This window comes from Eufriesea mexicana, unplaced genomic scaffold, assembly GCF_001483705.2.
Source record: "Eufriesea mexicana isolate 0111107269 unplaced genomic scaffold, ASM148370v2 scaffold320, whole genome shotgun sequence".
Taxonomy (NCBI): domain Eukaryota; kingdom Metazoa; phylum Arthropoda; class Insecta; order Hymenoptera; family Apidae; genus Eufriesea; species Eufriesea mexicana.
Genome location: NW_016908532.1, coordinates 229,017 through 250,140, shown reverse-complemented (window position 1 = coordinate 250,140; position 21,124 = coordinate 229,017). Strand labels below are relative to the sequence as shown.

At 42.7% G+C, this 21,124-nt stretch overlaps 1 protein-coding gene across 1 annotated transcript in view; it reads left to right on the top strand.

Moving 5' to 3' along the window:
• LOC108545194 (A disintegrin and metalloproteinase with thrombospondin motifs 10) overlaps window positions 1-21,124 on the top strand; it is a 78,604-nt gene that overhangs the window by 44,469 nt on the left and 13,011 nt on the right. Inside the window, exon 4 of the mRNA XM_017896692.1 lies at window positions 20,208-20,481. Coding sequence (XP_017752181.1) covers window positions 20,208-20,481 — 274 coding nt within the window. The remainder of the gene's footprint in view (window positions 1-20,207; window positions 20,482-21,124) is intronic.

The following is a 21,124-nucleotide window of genomic DNA, read 5'->3' as shown; positions in this document are numbered from 1 at the left end:
CCAAAAACTAACATTATATAAGCACCCACAAAATTTGCGAAAGGACAGTTTCAGTACAGTTTTGAGTTTAGTAGTCAGTTCAGTCGGTTCTAGTTTCAATTTCTGTTTTGTGTTTTTCCTCTCCGCCGACTTGTATTTTTCCAACGTAGCCTTGTTGCTAGATAGTATACTAGTCTATCGAAATCCGGGTTCCAACATTAGTAGTGTGAAAGAAGCGTAGACCAGTAGATCGATTTTCAGTATATTTCTTCAAATTTCCCCTAGAAATGACAGCCTAGGGAGAAAAAGGAAGAATGACACAAGAATTTTTGTAACATTAACAAGAAAATTTTTTGCTTTTATATATATTCAGTACCACCTATAATACACTCCACTGACCCCATTAATGCACGATTTACTCGACACTCCTGTGATAGAAATGAAAAATTCAATCGTTACGATAGATGTGTCGTTTCCATTCGAGTCGAAGAAAGAATAAGAGAAGCTTGCATCGTGAGAAGCAAAACGAGATTCCATAGGTGGTCCGAGCGGAGGACGTTCGAATGTCCCATAGAAACTCGGCTTTGCAAGGGGCATGTTCTCACGCAACGGAATGTAATTGCTCAATTTTCTGCAGGAAGTGGGTCCAGCGGTGTATCGCTCGCGGCGATCGAGCCGAGCGCCGCGCCGCGGCGAGTTGCGGAAGCACGAAATTTCGCGAGTCCGCCTTCTAAGTGCAGCTGCGCGGAAGCTATAAGCCACGATGATCATACCGTTCGATAAGGACAAACCCGCATCGCGAAGGTTAATTAATTGGTCCGGCTGTGCCGTGTGTGTGCATGCGTGTGCCCCCTACCCCCGCGGCTTTGTAACATCGATCGAATTGTGACTTGTCGAATTAAATCACGACCGGACTCTGACGAAATTACGCGCGCTCATGCTACCGTGAATTCACCGAATTTGACTTTGATATATCGGGACCAGTCTGCTTCTGATTCATCTGTGACAAACGTAATTAGCCGGGGATTCCTGGATATGGACTGGATACTTTTTAACCAGCTGGCCCGGAATTAATATGAAATATGGCAACTGTGCGTATCGATTCTCGATTAGAAATAGGCTCGAAGTTCAAACGCACCGCCAGAGGAGGCACTAATAGGCAAATAACTCTGACGAGACTGCGAGGTGCGGGAAATAGATATCGGGGGCTTTTAACTTTTTGTTTCAAGGAACCAAAAATACTCGTGTGGGGATTATTGATTGGAAGTCTCGTGGTTCTTACAGTGCTGCTGGTTGGTATCCTAATCGCTGTTTAGCTATGATAAGTAGCAGGTAGAAGGACGCAAGGAAGGGATGTGTTTCGTCCTGGGCCTGCTAGTGGGTTTGTCAGTAAAGCTTTCTAGCAAGCCCTGCCTTAAACGGAAGAAACTTAGGTAACATAGGAATTTGTATTTATGGGAGTCGAAGACTTGCGAGAAACGTCGAACTTCCGTTTTCCATCTAGCAGTGAGGGTGTAAACATTGGTCGCTACACTTGGGCATGATCCTTGCTAGGGAAACTACTGGTGTTACTATTTCCCTTGATTCCGTATTTAATTTGCATAGGTTTGCAGGTAGAAATAAGATCGGTATTTATCCAAGCGAGGTAGTCAGCATCGCAGAAACGAGAGATGAGTATAACAGGAAACAAACGAAATTTGCTACAGTTAGTACTATCTGATAAATAGTCGAATTCAATTTCCTCAGAGGTCAAGCCTCGAATTGAAAGATTTTATTTTGTTCAGCTTATTTCCCCGTGCAGGATCGTTTTCTGAGATACGCCAGGATTTCGAGGACACCCTGTATAAACGAATTTCCGTGACACAGATAAAAAGTGCATAACCTCTATCGAAATCTTTCGCGAAAGCACCATGATGCAGGAAGCAAATTGACTGAAATTAAATCGCAAGAGGACTCTTTTTATTTGTTCCGGTTCACGCAAACGTTCAATTTGCTAGCGACAGCAGCGCCACGCTGGGCGACACGGTTTGCTGTATAATCACCGGAAATCAGATTCAGGGTACGTCGTAAATTACGATCCGTCGAAGGCAGCTGTTGCGGGAGGGAAAGAATTAGCATAGATCCTTGTAGAACAGCTAGTAGCATACTTTGTTGCTAATTTCTCCTTGAAGTCGTTGGTGCCCACGTACGATCGTTTCAATACGCGTAACCATGTACCACGAGCCGTTACGTATTTCTTACGCGTGTGATAGTCGGTTTTATTACACCATAAAATTGACAGAACAGAGGCTCTCGGCACCTGTGAAGCTCTCACGAGGAATCGCCGTAAAAGTCGAGACCGTGGGTATGTACCTGGGATTTACGGTCAGATAGGACTCCAGTTTCGATTCAGCGTTTGATCATACAGGTGCAACTCTCCACTGCAATTGTATAGGAAATTTCTTCCACCCAAAAATTTATGAACCTCGCGAAGCACCTGTTGATCATTACCATGATAAGGAAATCGTATCGAAAGGTTCACTCGTGCGTCCCGTGTGTAATAAGAACGGCATAGAGAATAACTAGATTCGAAGCTGCAACAAATCAATGTCCATAACCACGAGGCTTCTCCAGAGTTATAAATTTTCGGTTTAATAAAGCGTAGGGAAATTTATTGTGAGAGAAAGGGAGAGAGAGAAATCGGTAGCTGGCAGGCAAAGTGCAGTTACAAATTGCTCTTGTTAGACGTTCAGCCGTGCAAACAAATTGTTTCGCCAAATGTTTATTGCATCTTTAGAAACGAAAAAATTGCTCGACTCTACGCACAGTTTCTCCGGATGAATTCACGTTGAAATATTAGCTCGCCGCTGGAGCAGCGTCTGCCAGTGAGCATAAAACACGAACTCGATTTTTAAAGGCACGTCACGTTTGGAATTAAGATCTGCATGTACAGATGTCGCTTATGGCTGAGCTTCGTCTTCCTCTGGGCACTGCAACCTTCGCTTCGTCAAAATCGTTGAGTTCTATGCCTCCGGCTAGCTGTGATAGTGACTTTAATAGCGACTTTCTCCGCTAATAACTCCTGCACGCCATCTGGACGCTGCGTCGATAACTACTTATATACGTATTTAAATATCGTGATTTCTTTATCGCGATTTTGGAAAACTGTGTCAATCATTGTCATGGAAGCCTACTGTATACAGTGTACATGTAATATCTGTACTGCAAGTATACTGATTTACAGGAGTATGCTATGATACATGCAAGTTTTAAAATTCTTATTGCTGGAAATGTGTCTATTATTAACGAGTATAGGTTAAGTATGATAAAAATTTGGTACGATAAAATTCGCTTTAAAAGGAAGACAAATTCCAAGTCACGAAACATAACCTAATTCTCAGCGATAAAATACGAATTCTCTCCTGTCTTGAAATTTAAGGAAACCGGTGAGATCGAGTTGAACTTTGATCGTATATAAGTCAAAAATTTGTATAATCGCAGGACAATCGCAGATACGCAATACGTCGCAGTATAATGTCAGGCTGCGTAGTGCACAACATAACCTAACTCTGAACGACAAAGAATCGATTCTCCGCCATCTCGAAACTTAATAGAAACGTCTCATCCTCTCGTATCCCCGGGGAACAGGAAGCTTAAGCCTGATCCTCATGGAAGAAGCAGAAAATGCCGACGTTGGATTGCAGAGCGCGAAGAGAAATTGCAGGCAAGCAACAGGGCTGTAGAATTAGGATAATGCGGCAGAACGCGCAGCATTAATTCGTCGTGGCGTTTAACGGCCGATAATAAGCATCGAGGCCGTGAAATCTGTTCGCCGATTCTCCCGTGTGGCCTTCTGGGGAGTAATTTTCGGGCGAATCGATGCCTCGTAATCGACGTGGACCTGGTCCAGCCACGTGGCAGGGCCACGCGTATTTACGCGACATGTAAATGAAGTAATCGTTTCATGGTTCGCAATGCGCACGCCAAAGAGCCAGTGTGTAATTGGCGCCGATACGTAATGTTCAGTAATTTCAGGCTTCTACGGTAATGGTATTATCTGGTGGGTTAATTCGCCTGTACACCCTCGATTTCGGCCGCTTAACGTGAGTTAGAATTGAATTTGACACCCCGATCCACCCTTTTGCTGCTGTCCCCGCAAGATGCTGTACCGTGATCCCTTTGTTACCTTGAGTGGCTTACGGGACATTTCAAAGCCTGGCATTACGTTTATTGGATAGGTCGATGATATTGGGATCGAGGCCACCTTCCACGAACAACGTTCCACCCGAATATCTCCGGGAGGCTACCAAACGAGAAATATCAGCTTTGATTAGATCGCTTACATCGGCTTGAGCAAGGTCTATCTGCAAAGGGAGAGTCGAGTTGTTCGGTTTATTGTATTAAGGATCGAATCGATGGAGACAGTAAGATTTTCTTTGTGCCGAGAATTCTATTGTTATGTGTTACTAAATATACTCTGGGTTGTTGATGGTAATCGGAGTGAAAGAATTGGACCTTGATTAAACGGTCTCCTGATTTCTCTTCTTGCGAATTTTCCTCGGTGTATTATTAGATATACTGTAGACTGGTCACAGTAGTTCAAGTAACAGAATAGAACATCTACGGCTGAATTGTAGTAATTAGTTTGAGGATGTAGTAGGATGAAAATAAAAATCCCTAAGATAAGAATAGAAATAATTTCCCGTAAGCACCTTCGTGGAACAAGGAATATCAGAAGTGGGAATTAAAACTACGAATTTTATACCAGTGTTTCTCAACCTCCTCATCATGTGACAGTACAACAATATCAAAATTATAGCTATCTTTTCTGGCCTATCAACAAAAAACAGGAAATAATATATTTTCTGATATACTACATTAAATTTATCCTAAAATATGAAGAAAGTTGAAAGTCCCTGCTCCAGGCACATAAAAATAACATCGAGCAAATGTTCAAAGAGCACACGAAAGAAAATATACATGCTACACTAAAATATTCGAAACGATGATGATGTATATAATAAGAAGGAACTCTTAAAATCATATATGTAAAGTTCGAAAATAATTGAACGATATGTATATACTACTTGCGATACATTTATTTTAAATAGCACCGACGAATCGTAATTCAAGAATAGAAAGTTTCGACGCGACGTTGGTTCGCCTCTCACTTTCCATTTAACTCACTAGCGCCACCGTGGTCCATATCTCCAGCGAACGTAACTATTGTACGTATCGTTGAACAATTTTTTAATTTCGCTAATATAATATAATCTTAAACTTTTCTGCTTATTGCACTTACTATATCGTTTTAAATATTTCCCTGCAACGTGCATATTTCTTGCATGTATGGGTTAGGTAGATTAGGCCAAGTATAAACAGCGGACGGTGCATTTATCGACTTCTTTTAGCCAGGAAACGTTAACAAATTCCGAATATCGGTCTACCCATCTCCACCAGCTACACGAGGTTCTAGCACAGGCAGCATTGTCGGGAACAACAGGTCGGACACGCGAGTCGCGCTTTTCTACTCGCGAAGAAATATATAACGACGATTCGAGAGCGGAACAAGAGGAACAGAGGGCGCATGTATCGTTTGGTCGCTACCGAAAGGCGTGGCACCCTTATCCGTTATCTCAAACTGCACGAAGTCCCTCTGGCGGCCAGTATCGAAGGACACAACGCTCGGACGTGTCTATTAAATTTCCAGGAACGATCGCGGCGTACGATAGGCCCCGGTCACGCCGGCTGCGAAATGTGCCGTGCACGTGAATCTTCTCGCGTGAGATGCCTCTTCCTCGACAAATCGCGCTTCTATAAATCGTTGCGTCGTTAACGTTAACCCCAAACAGCGGGCGTACCCTTTGAACGGAGTTCCAGATCCTCGTCCGTGACCCGAATCATTCATTTCCCTAGAAACTTCGGCTCTGGCGTATTTACTGCCACCGAAACGTTTTAATTTCATCTCCGCTCGTTTCCTCGAATCCTCGCCTCGCAGATCTACATTTGCTCCAGATCAAAGAATATTAACGGAAATCGCGGCCATTTGGATAGTGTAGAGCCCGAAAGAAGTAAATATCGGGATATGGTCCCTTTGCAATTTTTGTACAAATAATTTAAATAATTGCGAGATTTTTTTTTAGGAAAATATAATTCCTAAAAAAATTAACCTCTTATTAAGATCACATCGTATTAACACTAGAACTGCCGATCTTTAATAGGTACCTAACTATAACGTGCACAGATTATAGTAATTTCAGCGATACGATGAATATGAGTGAATATATTGATTACAGTTCTTTCTTAATACGAGTTGATACCAATTTTATTCTTAAAGCAGGTGTATGTGTTCGGTGATTGCAAAAAGGAAAATTCTGGGACCAATCATTTTCACTGGGTTGGTAGTTCTAGTGTTAAAATTATCCTCTCGAAGTAGCGAACTGTTTCGATTGCTATCCCGAAGCTAGAACCGGCGTTGTAGGTTATGTCATGGAAGACGAAAGAGAAAAAGCACCACGCGACGAGCTTATAAACTGCTTATAAACTGCTTATAAACCTGATATAATAAACCGCGTTGATTATTTACGACACTGCTTCGTGGTAACGAGAGACGTCGAGCCACTAAATCGTCTTGAAAAGCGCGCGCTGATTTAATTTTTAACGAACGAAAACCTGGGACGGTGATATTTTAAAGACGATACGCGATGTGGTTAAACGCTACCACGTTCTTCTTTTATTTCCTTTTTTCTGCTTTCTCGTTTCTTTTTTCAGCTATCAATCCGATAAGCCAGGATTTATTCCGTCACTAAAGTGTACTAAATCAAACACCGATTAACCTCGTACGTTCGGATGCTTTTTCGAACGCAAATCGTTCCACGTCTTTCCACCGTCGGTTAAATTACCCTATATTCATTTACGAGACCTTTTATTAATCCCAGTTGCCCGAAGGACGGGAGTGAATGATTATATTCCGCACGAAATTTATAATTCAGTGTAACGTAATATGGGAAATCTGGAATAACCGTGGGGACAAGATAAAGAGAAGCAGTTTACAGTGCACCTTTAATAAGTTTACACGTATCAATCAGCTGCAACGGCCGGCTCGCTTTAACTTTATAACCCTGATTACCGGCTTTTTGCTGCAACTGGTCGTTTTGGTTTGCCCGTTTATGCATCCTAACCTCGAAATTTAATTTAGTTCCACCGTTTAATCAGCGGTAGGTAAGTACGTTTCGTATCCTGAATAGCGATATATAACCGAAACGTGTCTCGATTGTTCGATTAAAGTTTACTCGGTCGTATCTAATCTCACGGAACACCTGTTAAGCTTAACCTACAGAGAAACGCGCGCTGAACGATTCAACGGATCTCCTGCTTCCGAATTTCTGCTTTAATACTCCCTTTAGAGCCCACACGCATAAAACTTCCCGCCGTTGCTATGCGAATAAATAACCCCGATATGCTCGGTCCGGCGTCTAACGAGCGACTGTCGCGTCGTTTACCGCTGACGATGACATCTGGCGACGAGCGCCGGAAGTAAAGTAATTTCGTCTAAAAGTTCGCGAAACGGTTTCGATCGATGTACCCCGAAACTCGATACGTACACGAACCAATCGACATCGGGGAAATGGAATCACGATCGACGGTGGTAAAAGAACCGAAAACCAGTCGATAATGGTCCCCGGTGGCCCCGATTTAGCGGGGTCCAACGGCAATTATTTACGAGCAGATCTAGCCGGTAGCGAAAGGTTAGGAGGCGTGAATACAGTTGGTATACACGCATGCACGCGCACGCAATTTGATTCAATGTTCAGCGCTGTAGGGGAACAGGTTCTCCGGAGTACGTGCCGGGCCGGATCTGGATACGTGGTTAACATATAATTATCGGTAATAGGTAATCAGAGGAGGGCAGCCCCTCGTCCAATTAATGCGTATCTATTTTGCCGGATCTGAATGGACGATGGGTGGTCCTTATTACTTTCGGTAATTAGTCTTTTAATCGATCGTTTAACTCATTCCTACAGCCGGGAAAAACGTTGATGAAGGGTTAGCCGGATCGCGCGCCACCTTCGTCGCGTTTCCTTCGGGCGTCCACGCAGATCATTGCAAATTACGATAAACGTATAATGGGTCCTGCTCGTTTCACGGTTAACACCGATGATTACGTGAAAATTGCGAAGCTTTCTAACCTCCTATTTCTTCCGACTTAAAATTCGAAAAATAATTCTCGGCAACTCGTTTAAAACCGTCCAAGACTTTCCACGCGACCCGACCGATTCCGAACTTTTAACACGGCTCAATGGGCGCGTAACTCGCTCGGTGGAAAGTTTCGAAAGGAGCTCGGTCGCGCGACAGTTCTCGAAAGGAACGTCCCCCGGAATGGCGCGTGATATAAAAGCGCGGGGAGATTCAAAACACGTAGAAGGCCTCGGCTACGCCGGGGATAGTAAGTGACCAATGCACCGACGCGAACGGTGTTTATGGGCGTCGCAATCATCGAGCAACGGGCGCCTTTTTTGTAAAAGCCAACTCCTCGAATAGCCACGGAGAGCGTGTGCACGTACATAGTGATACGTGGTAGCGATCATTATGCACCACCCACACGGGAGGTTCGCGGCGACTATTCTAATGACGGCATAAATCACGCTCCTCCGTAGGAAGCATTTATCATCATCGAGATCCTTTCTCCTTCCTCTTCGGCTTCTTCATCCTTGTCTCTCGCTCACTCGCTATCCGTTCCTCCGTCACCTCTCTCTCTCGCTCCTCCTCTTCACTTGCTTCCCGCCTTTATGCACACTATTCTTCGCCACTCCGACAGTTGCATCCACCTCCTAGAAACCACCCTAGAGGAATACTCTCGTACGCCTTTTATCAAGAAATCACCAAGTTCCGCCACTCGAGGCAACATGAACTTTCTTCTTTGTTTTTTTCACAGCTGACGAGAACTATAGCAAGAGTAGGCAGTCCAATATGGTCATCCCTCGTCCTCCATTTTTTTTCTTTTTTTTTTTTTTTATATCGGAACGACTCTCATCCGCATGTTCATTAGAGATTAGTTTAATGGCCACAGACCGGGTATCGATCACTCTTAATCGTCGCTGTTGTGCGTCGTTTTTAATGTCACCGTGATTGATCGACGATGTAATTAATTACGGTAATGACTCCGTAACTCCCCGTAGTTTCATCGGCCCTGTCGCTGCCCAAAAATACCCCGTCCCTCGACATAACCTCACATTACACGTCGCAACCCGACACCCCAGAGATAAGACTTCGTTCCGATCCCTACCTTCGGCTAACCTCAGCTTCGTTTTATACACCATTCACCTCGTAACGGTAATTTCCACCATTCCATGGGACCCGGCTCTATGGGAACATCAACGAATCGCGCGAAAATTGATCGGCACGGGCGAATAGTTCGCGGATCTGCCGGCTGGTGCGCTCGCGTCGGCTGCGTTTATAGAGCTCTATATGTCGAGTCTAGTGAATCGTAAAGTTTCCGAGACACGATTTTCGATGTGACGCGTCGTGATGCGACACGGAAGCACTCGCGATCACGATCGATGGTCGCGCGAGCGGAACATTCCTTGATCTCGTTATCCGCCGCTCCATCCGCCTTGGAACGGATTCCTCGAACTCTCGTGATCAAGGCGTTACGTTCTTCTACACTGAATGGACCGATTACTATCGCGGATGAAATAAAAGGAGCCGTTATTCACCGGTCGGGATCTCGTTGTTGTATCTGCCCGCTGCTTGACAGGAAACGCGTGTACCCCAAGAAAGGCGCGGAGAATTTATACCGTACGCGGGATAATGGCGGAAAACTTTCCATGCGCTATCGATTTCTATAGAATCGTGTATAAACAACGTATTAAGATCCTTATCGCCTTGTTCTTCGGGAGTAAAATGTGGGAATAAGTTGATAATAGTGGAACGAGATCGACGTGCTCTAGCTTTAGGAATGGGAACAATTAATTAACACTAGAACTACCAATCCAGTCAAAATGACTGGTCCCAGAATTTTCTTTTTTGCAATCACCGAACACTTACACCTGCTTTAAGAATAAAATTGGTATCAACTCGTATTAAGAAAGAACTGTAATCAATATATTCACTCATTATTCGTCGTATCGCTGAAATTACTATAATCTGAGCACGTTATAGTTAGGTACCCATTAAAGATCGGTAGTTCTAGTGTTAACACGGTAATTTAATTAGAGGTATTTGGTGAATATTTAAAAGTCCTAATTAATTCGTTCGTTTTATTGTTTTATGAAATATTTTATTAATTTCTCGAAAAATAATTTTAACGAATTTCCTAATTTCCTGTGGTTGAACAGAAGAAGACGTTGAAAAAGATGAAACGAAATGAAAAATTTATTTCTGCGAGGTATTTGCTCGAGTTAATTCGATGTCTAGGGGAATAATTTATCGACAGGATTTGAAATAACTCACTGGAGTGTGTAAAGAAAAATGAACACAGAGATCGAGAACGCACAGGTATCCGCTAATTCTATACCGTAGTTTTAATTATACAAGTACGATCAGCACATAGGAAAGTTATGGAAATTATATCGAGTCGATTAGCAAATATTTGCTGGTTTCGATCGATCGAAACGTTGAAAGTTAAACCGTGACGTCTAACGACTTAATCGAAGCAAGAAAATGATCCACACGATCGAGGCATGTCGATCAATAATGACTAACAAGCGATCGCACCAACGAGTCCGGGTATAATTAACCGGTGAGAAGCTGAGCAATTAAAAGCAGCGAGCAAAAGGGTTTTTCAGGCCGAGGATCATGGACATAACCTCCTCTCGCGTGGTTACAGCGTTGCGACAAGTGTACACACCCATGCTCGCGGTTAATGCGTCTTGTCTTCCACGGGAGAACAAGCGTAAGAGGAACAAGCGATCGCGCAGCCTGACGTCATAGTCGATCCTTCGCACGATTAGTCGACAGTGCCGCCGCGAACGGTATCGCGCAATTGACATTTCGAATAATTTATTGTCTCGTTAATACATCCTGCCGGGGCAGAAGGGCGTAAACCCGGTACTGGCATCCATACATCGTCTCGCAACTGCCTCTTCTGCCCCGTCTGTTAACCCCCTTTTTACGCTAGGAACGAAGCAAAAGTAACGCGACCTTTAAGTTCCTACGCTTGAACGTAAGATGTCGCTAGTGGAGCGTCAGAAAAATCTTGCACTGCTCTTAGTAGCGACGGTGAGCTATGGCGATCGCGTCGCCATCTGTGCATTCTTTCGTAATGTCCGCCGCATGACGTTCAGGTTACGATTAATAATATCGAGTCACGGGAGTGAATGATTGATTCTAGTGGACGTTAAAAAAGTCGCGGGACAATGGATTAAAGTGCTTATGATGTCTGTTCCAACCCGGTTAAAAATAATTTGCAATGGAAGAGCCTGTTTATTCACACGAATCTGAAACACACGTCACTGCCAGGGACGCTGCACGTATTGCGAATCGTAAAAGGTATCCTCGCGAGTCGTGCGTTTTCGTATCGAATTTCAGTGCAGATTATTGAAATCGGAAAGGGCGAGGAGCTTGCTCAAAACATAATTGGATTAAAAGTTAACCGAGAAGACAAAATTGGTACAAGTTTCAGGCTAGTCGCCACGATTTTATTAGGATCAAGAAGTTTCGTATTGTAACCAGTTGCTTGAAATTTTGATACACAATCGTTGTAACATCTGTCAGATATATCTATAGAATTAAAATCTGTCTCTTTTCAGAGAAGCGTTAAAATTTCATCGTAGATTGGTCGGATATTTTCATTGCAAAAATTGAATCGCTTCAAATCCAAGGTGAATAAAATAAGCAAATATTTTATTTTTTTTTTTTTTTAATTTTTTCCCGTGATACTAATTTTTAAAAAACTCATCGCTATTTTCAGAAAGTTCAAGAACGAAAATTTTTCGTATATTCTGTGGACACGTTGGGTAATGCGATAAAGCGTTAATTAGAAATCTACCACTCGATGTCGTCTCGACGACGACCAACTGCGTTCGTATTCTCCGGTAAAATAAATCGCAACCACGATGAAAAATTGTGGGGGATTTTTAATCCCTAATTTCGATTTTTGCTCGGTGCCTTAGAAATACAGTGAACGTATAAAAATCGAGTGCAGTATAAATGGGATTTCCAGTTCGTGATAATATATTCGCAAAATTATTTGTGAATATCTGCTTTAAAAATACCGGTGAATTTCCATAATTCCGCCATTCGGCCATTATCGAATATCCATTTGGTATAAAAATACGGATGCTGATCGCGTCGGTGAACAAATTTTCGAAGACGTGTTCGATTCAGCGAACAAACAACCGTTTACGAGTTTATCTCTCGTCCGCATCGGCATCGGGAGCTTATTTCTTTTTTTCTGCGCGACAAATGAGTCAGGAGGAAGAAATAGAAGCGAAGGATCGAGATGGCGTGCGACGCAGATGCGATTGTCGGCTCGCTTCAATGGCGACGAGTCTGCGCAGACGACCTCGAGCAATTATGAAAATGGATAGAAGACAAAGGAGGCAAATGAAGAATTGCAAAGGTGACAAATCGCGAGCATTGTTGCCTTGGTGTGTAACGTAATACTTTACAGGTCAATCAAATTCAATTAGCTCTGACATTCGTTAGCGACTGCTCGTGCGGTGACAAATCGACACGACATAGCTGCGCAATCGATGAACGACTGAGAGGAAAGTTAACGGAGGAATGGTCTCGTGGACACGAAATACCGATTGTTGATTCTTCACGGGATATAAATCGCTGATATTTATCGAACGGTTAATAGTCATGGACTCTGTGGGAGTAAGTTAATAAATTTCTTTGAAATTTCTATTACGCAACTAAGTACGTGTAGCTCCAAGAGTTGCCACGTGTTACACGCGTTATTTCTAAAAAGTATGATTTTCACGCTATTGTGAAATGGTAATTACTATTGATTTGCCGATTACCCGGATCAAATCGATTTTAGTTATTATAAGTTATTACAATCCTTTGTACTCGTGTCTAGGTGTCCCATGGTGCGATAAAAATTTACTGGTCGTTTGGAGAAGAGGAAGAGGAGAATTCTGAACACGAAGTATCGCTTATTAGTAACGCCTGTTCGCATAAATAGGCTGCAGTGTTATTTATCACGTTGCAAATATTTCTCAAAATTCACTTCAATTCAAATTCAATACAACTACTTAACAATTTTCAGATTCCACGTTCGAATTCTAAATTTCAAACTTGCCATGATACACCGTGCACAGTATAGACCAGCACCGAGATCAGAACCCAAAGGATACCAAGTGTACGCATGCATGTAAATTCTTGATGAAGTCCTCGCGAGAGCCCATGCATCACCTAAGTGCAGATAACATAGCAGCCAAAGTGTTAACCGTTGCAGCAGCCGAAGAACAAAAAGCCTATAAGACAGCGGATTCAGTGAACCTGTCCACCACGAGCCAAGCAGCGATAAACATAGCCCGACGCGTACCGATATTCTATTTCAATAAGTCGTGTACAAATGTTCCTCACGGCGAGCACGCGGCATGTAAAAAGCGCATCGATAATCTATTCGTCATTGTATTCAATAGCATAAGATGTAATCGAGACGAGTAATCGCGGAGCAAATTCAATGTCGGGTTGCCAGTCAGTTGTTCGCGCTAGTCTGATTGTCACGTTACGTTAACCGTGCAGAGCGTTATCGAGGACGCTTATCGACAAGCTTTAGCCGCTATCGAGAGTCACAGGTGGCGCAGTGGTCGCGGTTAGTTTCGACAAAAGTGACGGCAAGGATTTACGTGAAAAGGCGTAAGCGTCGCCGATCGTTCGCTGAGAACCGCGAGCATGGGCGTCGACGGGCGACAGCATTGCGACCGCCCATCGATACACCTCGTTGGCCGGACAATAATAATTTATATATGCTATCGAGCTGCTAGGTTGCACGCTAAGGTAGCCTTAACGATCGCAACGTATTGCCGCGCGAGAATAATGACTGCACGACGACCATTAACTAACCACGATCGAGCTGTACCACGTCCGATCGCTGTTTCCGCGCATTATGCTAATCCCACCTATCGTGGCTGGCCCCCTCTCTTTCACACCGCCTTTCCGCTCGTCTCTCTTACCTCTTTTCTGTATCGATCGAACGATAATTAACTGAATACTTTACGCGAGAACGGTCTGCGAACCGTTTCTGGATATTTATGAAAGAAGCTTTGGAATTTCATATTTTGTAAATAGCAGGTATTCTTGTATTTTCACGGTAGCTAAGATCTCCTTCTTAGATAGGATTCATCGATTTTGCAACTTTTTTGAATACGTAATTTTTAATAATTTCATTAATTATGATATATAATTATGTTTTATCGAATCTTCCTAGTTTCCTCGTGTTTCAAGGGAAAACAAAGATTTTACCGAAGCTTCTTGCAAGATATCGACAACCGTTCTATTACTTTCTTCTTTCTTTTCTTTCTATTTTCTTTTCCTTCTTTTCTTTTTCGCTGAAGTTTTAGCAGATGGAACTTGTTATTGCTGGTATACGAGTATAACAGTGATTGAGGTTGTCCCTTGGTATCGGTCTGCAGAGCTCTCGAAGCAAGAGCATCCTCTCTACTCTCTGGAGACGTTCTGTAATATATTTTGGAAGAGCCACACTCGAATTCGTAATATTAACAGAAGTAGGAAAATTGAATTTCCTAGCTTAGAGAAGAAACAATAAATGTGTCGAAGTTGAGACTAACTCTGTAGCACGTTACGAGCACGCTGATTTCATATCAAATATTATTAGAAACGTCCAAAATCTTCAGGAACTTTGAAACTGTCTAGCGATCAATAACACATTTAAACGCGTGATTTAAACCTCACATAACACGACTCTTGTAATATACCATTTTCCGAAACTCATCATCCACGTTATACGTGAGTCACTGGTAATTCTGTAATCAAAATTACATACCTCGATATTAATGTTTTTAACACGTCGTACACAGAGTGAAGTGAAACGCGCAACTATACCTTTGATTAATCATCGGCCGAGAGACTCTTTTTTCCTGCAGTCTACATACTTTTTCCTGCGTAAATTCCAGCATTTACGATGGACGGATTAGTAGCGAGTCAGCGAGCTAGTTTTCTCCGAGGGACGGATTCCACGAATCGAAGCCGCGTCACGAGAAGGAACTACTCCGGCTACCTCGGATCTCGCGTGTTCGCGGCAATTAGACGAAGGTGTGACAGATACGAAGAGGTTTTGCCGTGAAACGAGCAGAGAGGAAGGTGCAGAGCGTAACGCATGGCCGACCATAAATTATTGGTCGATGCTCGGAATTAATCGGATCCTAGGAATGGACGGGAAGACGAGGCCGTGTGCGCATTCATCGCGAAGAGGAGCTAGGGCGATAGAACGGTCGGCCAGGACCAATTAAACGAACAAAGACGTCTAAATGGGACGCTAGACCGTCATAGAAATATATTTACTTGTGATTGGATGCATTCAGTGGCTGCATGGGACGGCACGCATGCGCCGGGAACGAAATAACGAACGACCACTAGATCGCTCGATCGATAATGTCCTCATCCATTTCCATTCACCGGTTCGAGTAACACCTCGCCAGGACGAAATTACTTAATTTGCGCTCGGGTTGCTCTGCTCCTCGGCCTCTCGTCGGGATTGTGATCGTTTGTTATCAGGGGAGACCGAGTGATCTACGGTTGTTTTAGATCGTCTTTACTGTCCCCGCGTGCACACCATCGGTAACTCGTTGAAACTATCGCCACGTCCTATCTGCGAAACCGAGTTAAAAGCGAACGTTCGATGAACGATGATCGCGCCACGGTGCGGTAAGAGCTTGTACTAGATGGAATCGTATCGAGAACGATAACGTGTTTGTCGTGATCACGTCCTTTTTCTGATATCGTCAATTATATATTCAGATTATCTATTCTATTTACTCCGGATGGAAAAATTGTTTTTGCAAAGCCTCCCCTAAAGCCTAGAGATTATAGATGGCGCGATTCAATCGGAGAATCCAATTTAAGACGCGGTCCTAACAATGGGAATCGATTAACGTCTCGCGAAACGAAGACGCAGAAACGTATGTCGAAACGGGGCACCCGATTCCGTCGATAAGCGACCGACTGCGTTTCACCTTCGCCTCGAGATAAATCCGGATTAGTCCGATGAGGCAGTCGGAAGGGAAACGTTGAATCTTAAGGGGATAAGGTTACAGTAAATATAACGCTTTGCAGTTAACCGGTTCCACTCGTAAATTCCCAAGAGGATAGTGAATTTATGCGGCTGGCAATTTATGTAGATCCGACCAGCTAGTCGGCCGCGGACATCAAACTCAAAAGTATCGAGCTTACAAATAAATTTAACGTCCATTCAACTTCTAAACACGCGAACATCCGACAGGAATGTACAGTAAAGTATTTTGCTATAAAGCGTGTTTCAGAGCCCTAACGTCGTGCTGAAGTACTAAACGTTAAAACTTTCTCTCCGTTTGACTTAAACGATGTTGAAAATTGCTAGATAAGGGCCGGTTAAAGAGAGTGAGAAGTATATGAGTTAGAAAATTGAATTTTCCTTAAACTACGTGTATTCTCAGGCGTCATAGCCCTGTCTGTCATTCAACGCCGCGTTTCGGCCAAGATGGTAATTAGTGAGATTCTTTTTTACCATTCGCTGAGATGTTCGACGACATTATTTTCTTGTTTTTAATTTAATACATTGACTATTGTTAACGTCAATAATAGCTGGTGTCGACTAAATAAATATAGGATTCCTTTATTATTTTTTCAAACTTTTCTCTAAAATTTGAATACGTCGATAATTGCCGATAAAAATTTGTGCTAATTAAATAGATATTTTTTGGTTACTTTTTCTCAAACGTTAACACGTTGATTGTTGCTATTGTTAATAATAACAATGCTAACTAAATGAATACTAAATACTGCCTTATCTAAATTTCAGCATTATAATTAACATTTCTGAGATATTTTATTTCAATACTATCGCGGTAATGGGAATTCTATTCCAACAAGATAGCTACTAAAAATGCAAAACACCATGGACAAACGTGTTCGCACACCTCCGAGATTCGTGCATTTCGACCCAGCGTTTTCTTTTTCTCCTTTTACGATCATTCTCGGCGGAATCGTTGTGGAATCGAAGCCGCGACTCGATTGGTAACGAACCCGATCTCATATCGGGGAATAAAGGGTGCCGATCGAAAAGAAAGGAGAAAAATCACGTGGATCGTTAACCGAGCCGACGACAATGTTCGTGGCGTGGTTGAAGCCACCATGGCAACAAATCACTCCTTATATAGTCGATCGGAGTTTCTGCGCGCGTAAGATGAAAAGAAACGGTGCAAAAAAGAGGAGGCGGCCGCGGAACGGAGGAGAAAAAGATGAAGATGACGAAGGGAAAGGTAGGGATGTGAAGGGTACAGCGAAGAAGACTCGACCGGGAGAAGAGTGGAGGAAGAGGGATCGAGCCGCGAGGCCCCATGCGGCGCTGAATCACGCTCGAACCTTTTTCACTTTGAGGTCCTTCAACGGTGCCCCTGTTGGGTCTTACCTTTGTGAGGCTGGCGCCGTGATTTTTCATCGGCGTCGGGAATAGTCGAAACACGACGGACTCTGTCTCGCTCGGCTTGTATTTCAGGCCCTTCGTCTGGCCGCCTTCCCTATTTCTACCGCGCCAACCGGCCCCCTTTCCCCTTCCACCACCTTTTCCTCCCTCGATCGATTATTCCCGACTATTTTTACACGGTATTCACGGTTTACCGGACTCCCATTGGAATCTCGGCTTCGTTTCTGGCATTCTCGGTACCGACGACTCGGTATAAATTATACTTCGTGAAAACTGCTATCTGTACTATGCTCATCTCTCACGAATATAAGACTGATGAAAATTTCGGATCAAGTTCCGAAAGGTCCCAATTAATTTTTCGTATAATATACTGAATTTTACTTATACGTACACATAATAATAGTAGCCGTGCATGAGTCAATTCCCAACCATCATTTTGCTATCGTATCTACGTGCAACAACACGTGGCAGCAACTAGCAACCAATAGTAGTATAGCAGATGAATTCTTGGGAAAGGTATCTTCATCGAAATAAATATGAATTTCGGTGAAATTTAGCATGTACTCCACTTCCACGCATAACCTAATCTAACGTAGTCATTACGTAATTTAACACACAAAATGAAACAATTTAAATTATTGCGATGATACCGTGGTTATGATATTGAAGATCATCTCCGTTCCCCTAAATTTATCTATTTATCTTGACAGGTTACTAGATATTTTTAGGTTAGGAAGCTACTTATGGGTTACTTAGGTTACCCATAACCTATAAGTTACCCAGGTTACTGGGCAGTACTTTTCAGAACTGTAACCAAATATATTTCATTTTCAATCTTTGTGAAGGATATACGGGGTGTGCTCGAAAGTTTTCAAAATTTTGCCAGACGATTTGTAATCGTTACGATTGAATGGCGCCAAATGGTCGGCGCGATTGAGGGATTTTTAATAAAAGAACGGAAGGACTTGTGAAAAATGAGACGTGAATGAGAGGTGGGAAAAAAAAGAGAGGAAAGGTAACAACGGCCCGTACGAAATTCCTATCGCGGGGATCGATACGGTTGTTGAAGCTGCGTTCGGTTGTAACGACTGCGATAAAGAGGAAGCAGATAAAAGGGAACGATAGCGGAAGAAGCGAAGAGAATGGGCGGGCGCAAAATGAGAGTTACATCGAAATCAGACGATGGGTGTTCCGCCAATCAATTGCTACTTGACAGCGAATGGTGAATGCTATTGATGATCGGGAATGATTAATGACGCGGCGGAGCTATAAACGCGGTAATCTGTATCGGCATCGAAACCGATTTACATTGTACCGTTTCTTGTTTCGGAGGTGTTATGTACCAGGCCGCCCACCACTGGTTCCTTTCGAATCAGCTATTCTCCCGGCCCGATCTAGGGACCCCCAGACAAATGGCTGAGCACGACTAAGAGCGAGTCCCTTTTCAGATAGAAAATTATCACTAAACCTACCGTGACTGATTAAATGACCGTTTTTACATTAATTATTTCAAAATATTCTGCGTCCACGTTATCACTTTCCTTATAATATACTTTGAAAGTATTAATGATACTAAAACATGTTTCAAAATAAAACTAGATAGTACTAGGGAGTAATTTTGTCAGTGCGTCAGTATCTACATAAAGGTACCAAAGCCACTTATAGTGCAAGATAATTGCTTTAGAAGATATTATAATTTTAATATCAGACCTTTTTTGTGAATTATTTATTTTTTAATAAAATTTAGAAGATGTAAAAACTTGAGGGTAGATGTAAAATGTTTAATACTTCTCATGGAAAGTGTATAAAATTCTGTTATAGCATATCAGGTCGTTGAAAGTTTTGTGAAGTACCAAATTATACCCAGAATAGGTGTAGGTTCTTCAGTTAGGATAGCATGGATTATTACTTGCGTAACAGTCTTCTAGTTTAATATGAAAAGTCTCCATGCTTGTAATTTCTCTCAGTCACGTGGGCAAAATTTAGAATGTTGCTGGGAATTTAATAGGCATCGTGACAAAATTTAATATTAGCTTGCAGAGTTTAGACTTTGATGAATAATCCATGCAAAGACAGGCTTTGTCAAATATAATTTGCCAATTATCGTGTTATATATCGAATATTTAAACTGCACCAATAATGCAATATATTATTACCAATAAAATCGACGAGACAGTATTAATTTTTCAAGATTTCAAGCAAATAACGAACCTCGAACTACCTAACTTATAAATCTATATTAATACAAATTTCTACTCCTAACATTTTCAAATTTCACACCCAACTTCGTCTTCAACTGGGCAAGCATTCAATGTATAAATCCCTTAAGAGAAAGAACCTAAAAAACAAAAAACGCGAACTTAGAAGCTTTTCTTATGACATAGTACATCTATATAGCAAGTAATCAATGCAACCGCATGCTCCAACTATTGAACGAAACAAACTGGTATATAGCATATTGACAAAATGCCCTGTGCACATTATCGAAACGGACCTCACGGATCGAACTGCCAGAAACTGTTGCGGACACGTTTGACCGAGAGGAAGTCTTTCGCAGACGGTCTCTCCGCAGCACAATTGCACATAGCAGTTGTCTCTGGGTAAAGTCAGAACAAAGAGTCCATGTAACACGATAGTGGGTTTCGTGTTTCAGACGGGCATGCTACGTGGCGATCACGGGGAGTTCTGGTTGGAACCAGTCGCCGTGTCCCCGGAAGAAGAACGAGTCCGGCTGGAGGAAAGGCTGGAAGACGCCGGCGCCGAGGGCCGTGCCACGGCTGGGCTGTACCGGAACTCGCTGCTCGGTAGGCCGCATCTCGTGTTCCGTAGGTCCGCCGAGCAGCCGCAGCTCGAAATCGGCGCCGCCGGCCGCAGCAGACGCCGACGAAAAAAGAAGAGAAAACTCGAGAGAAACTGTGGCACTCGCGGTGAGAATCCACCGACACCGTTCTTCCCCCACCACGCCGTTTACTCTTGCCCGCACCCCATCCCATTCGTCATTCTGCAAACCTTTTTCTTCTCCTTTCTCCTTTTCGTCCATTCTTCTATCTCTCGGCTCCTTTGCATCGGCTTCTTAAGATTCTCCTTTTCGTTTTGCCCCCAAGAAGGGCCTAATCCAAAGGCGACTATTAGCAGCGTGTGTCGGCTTTTTTTTTCTTCCACTTGCTGATTTGCTCGATCTCCTGGTGATAAAATTCTCGTTATTAGTAATTTAGCTTAACCCCAAAAACGTGTTTCTTAAAAAGTTTATACCGTATAATAATAATCAGGTACCCTGTTGCATATCCTTATTCAAAATTTTATATTTTCCCACCAAAAGGTTCTAGTATTTGATGAGATCGTTATTTGGTTTTCTCTTGTCATCTGTTAAAAAAGTGTCTGTCAAAAATGGATTCTTATGTAATAATAATTTTTATATTACGTTCTGATTACATTTTGTACAAGCTGCGTGTCTATCACATAACTGTTACTTGTGTTGTAAATATGCTTTTAACAGTAACACAGTGTAGAAACTCATAGGGGTGACTGTATTTCACGAACATGGAACGTCGATGATTTTAGTCATTGACA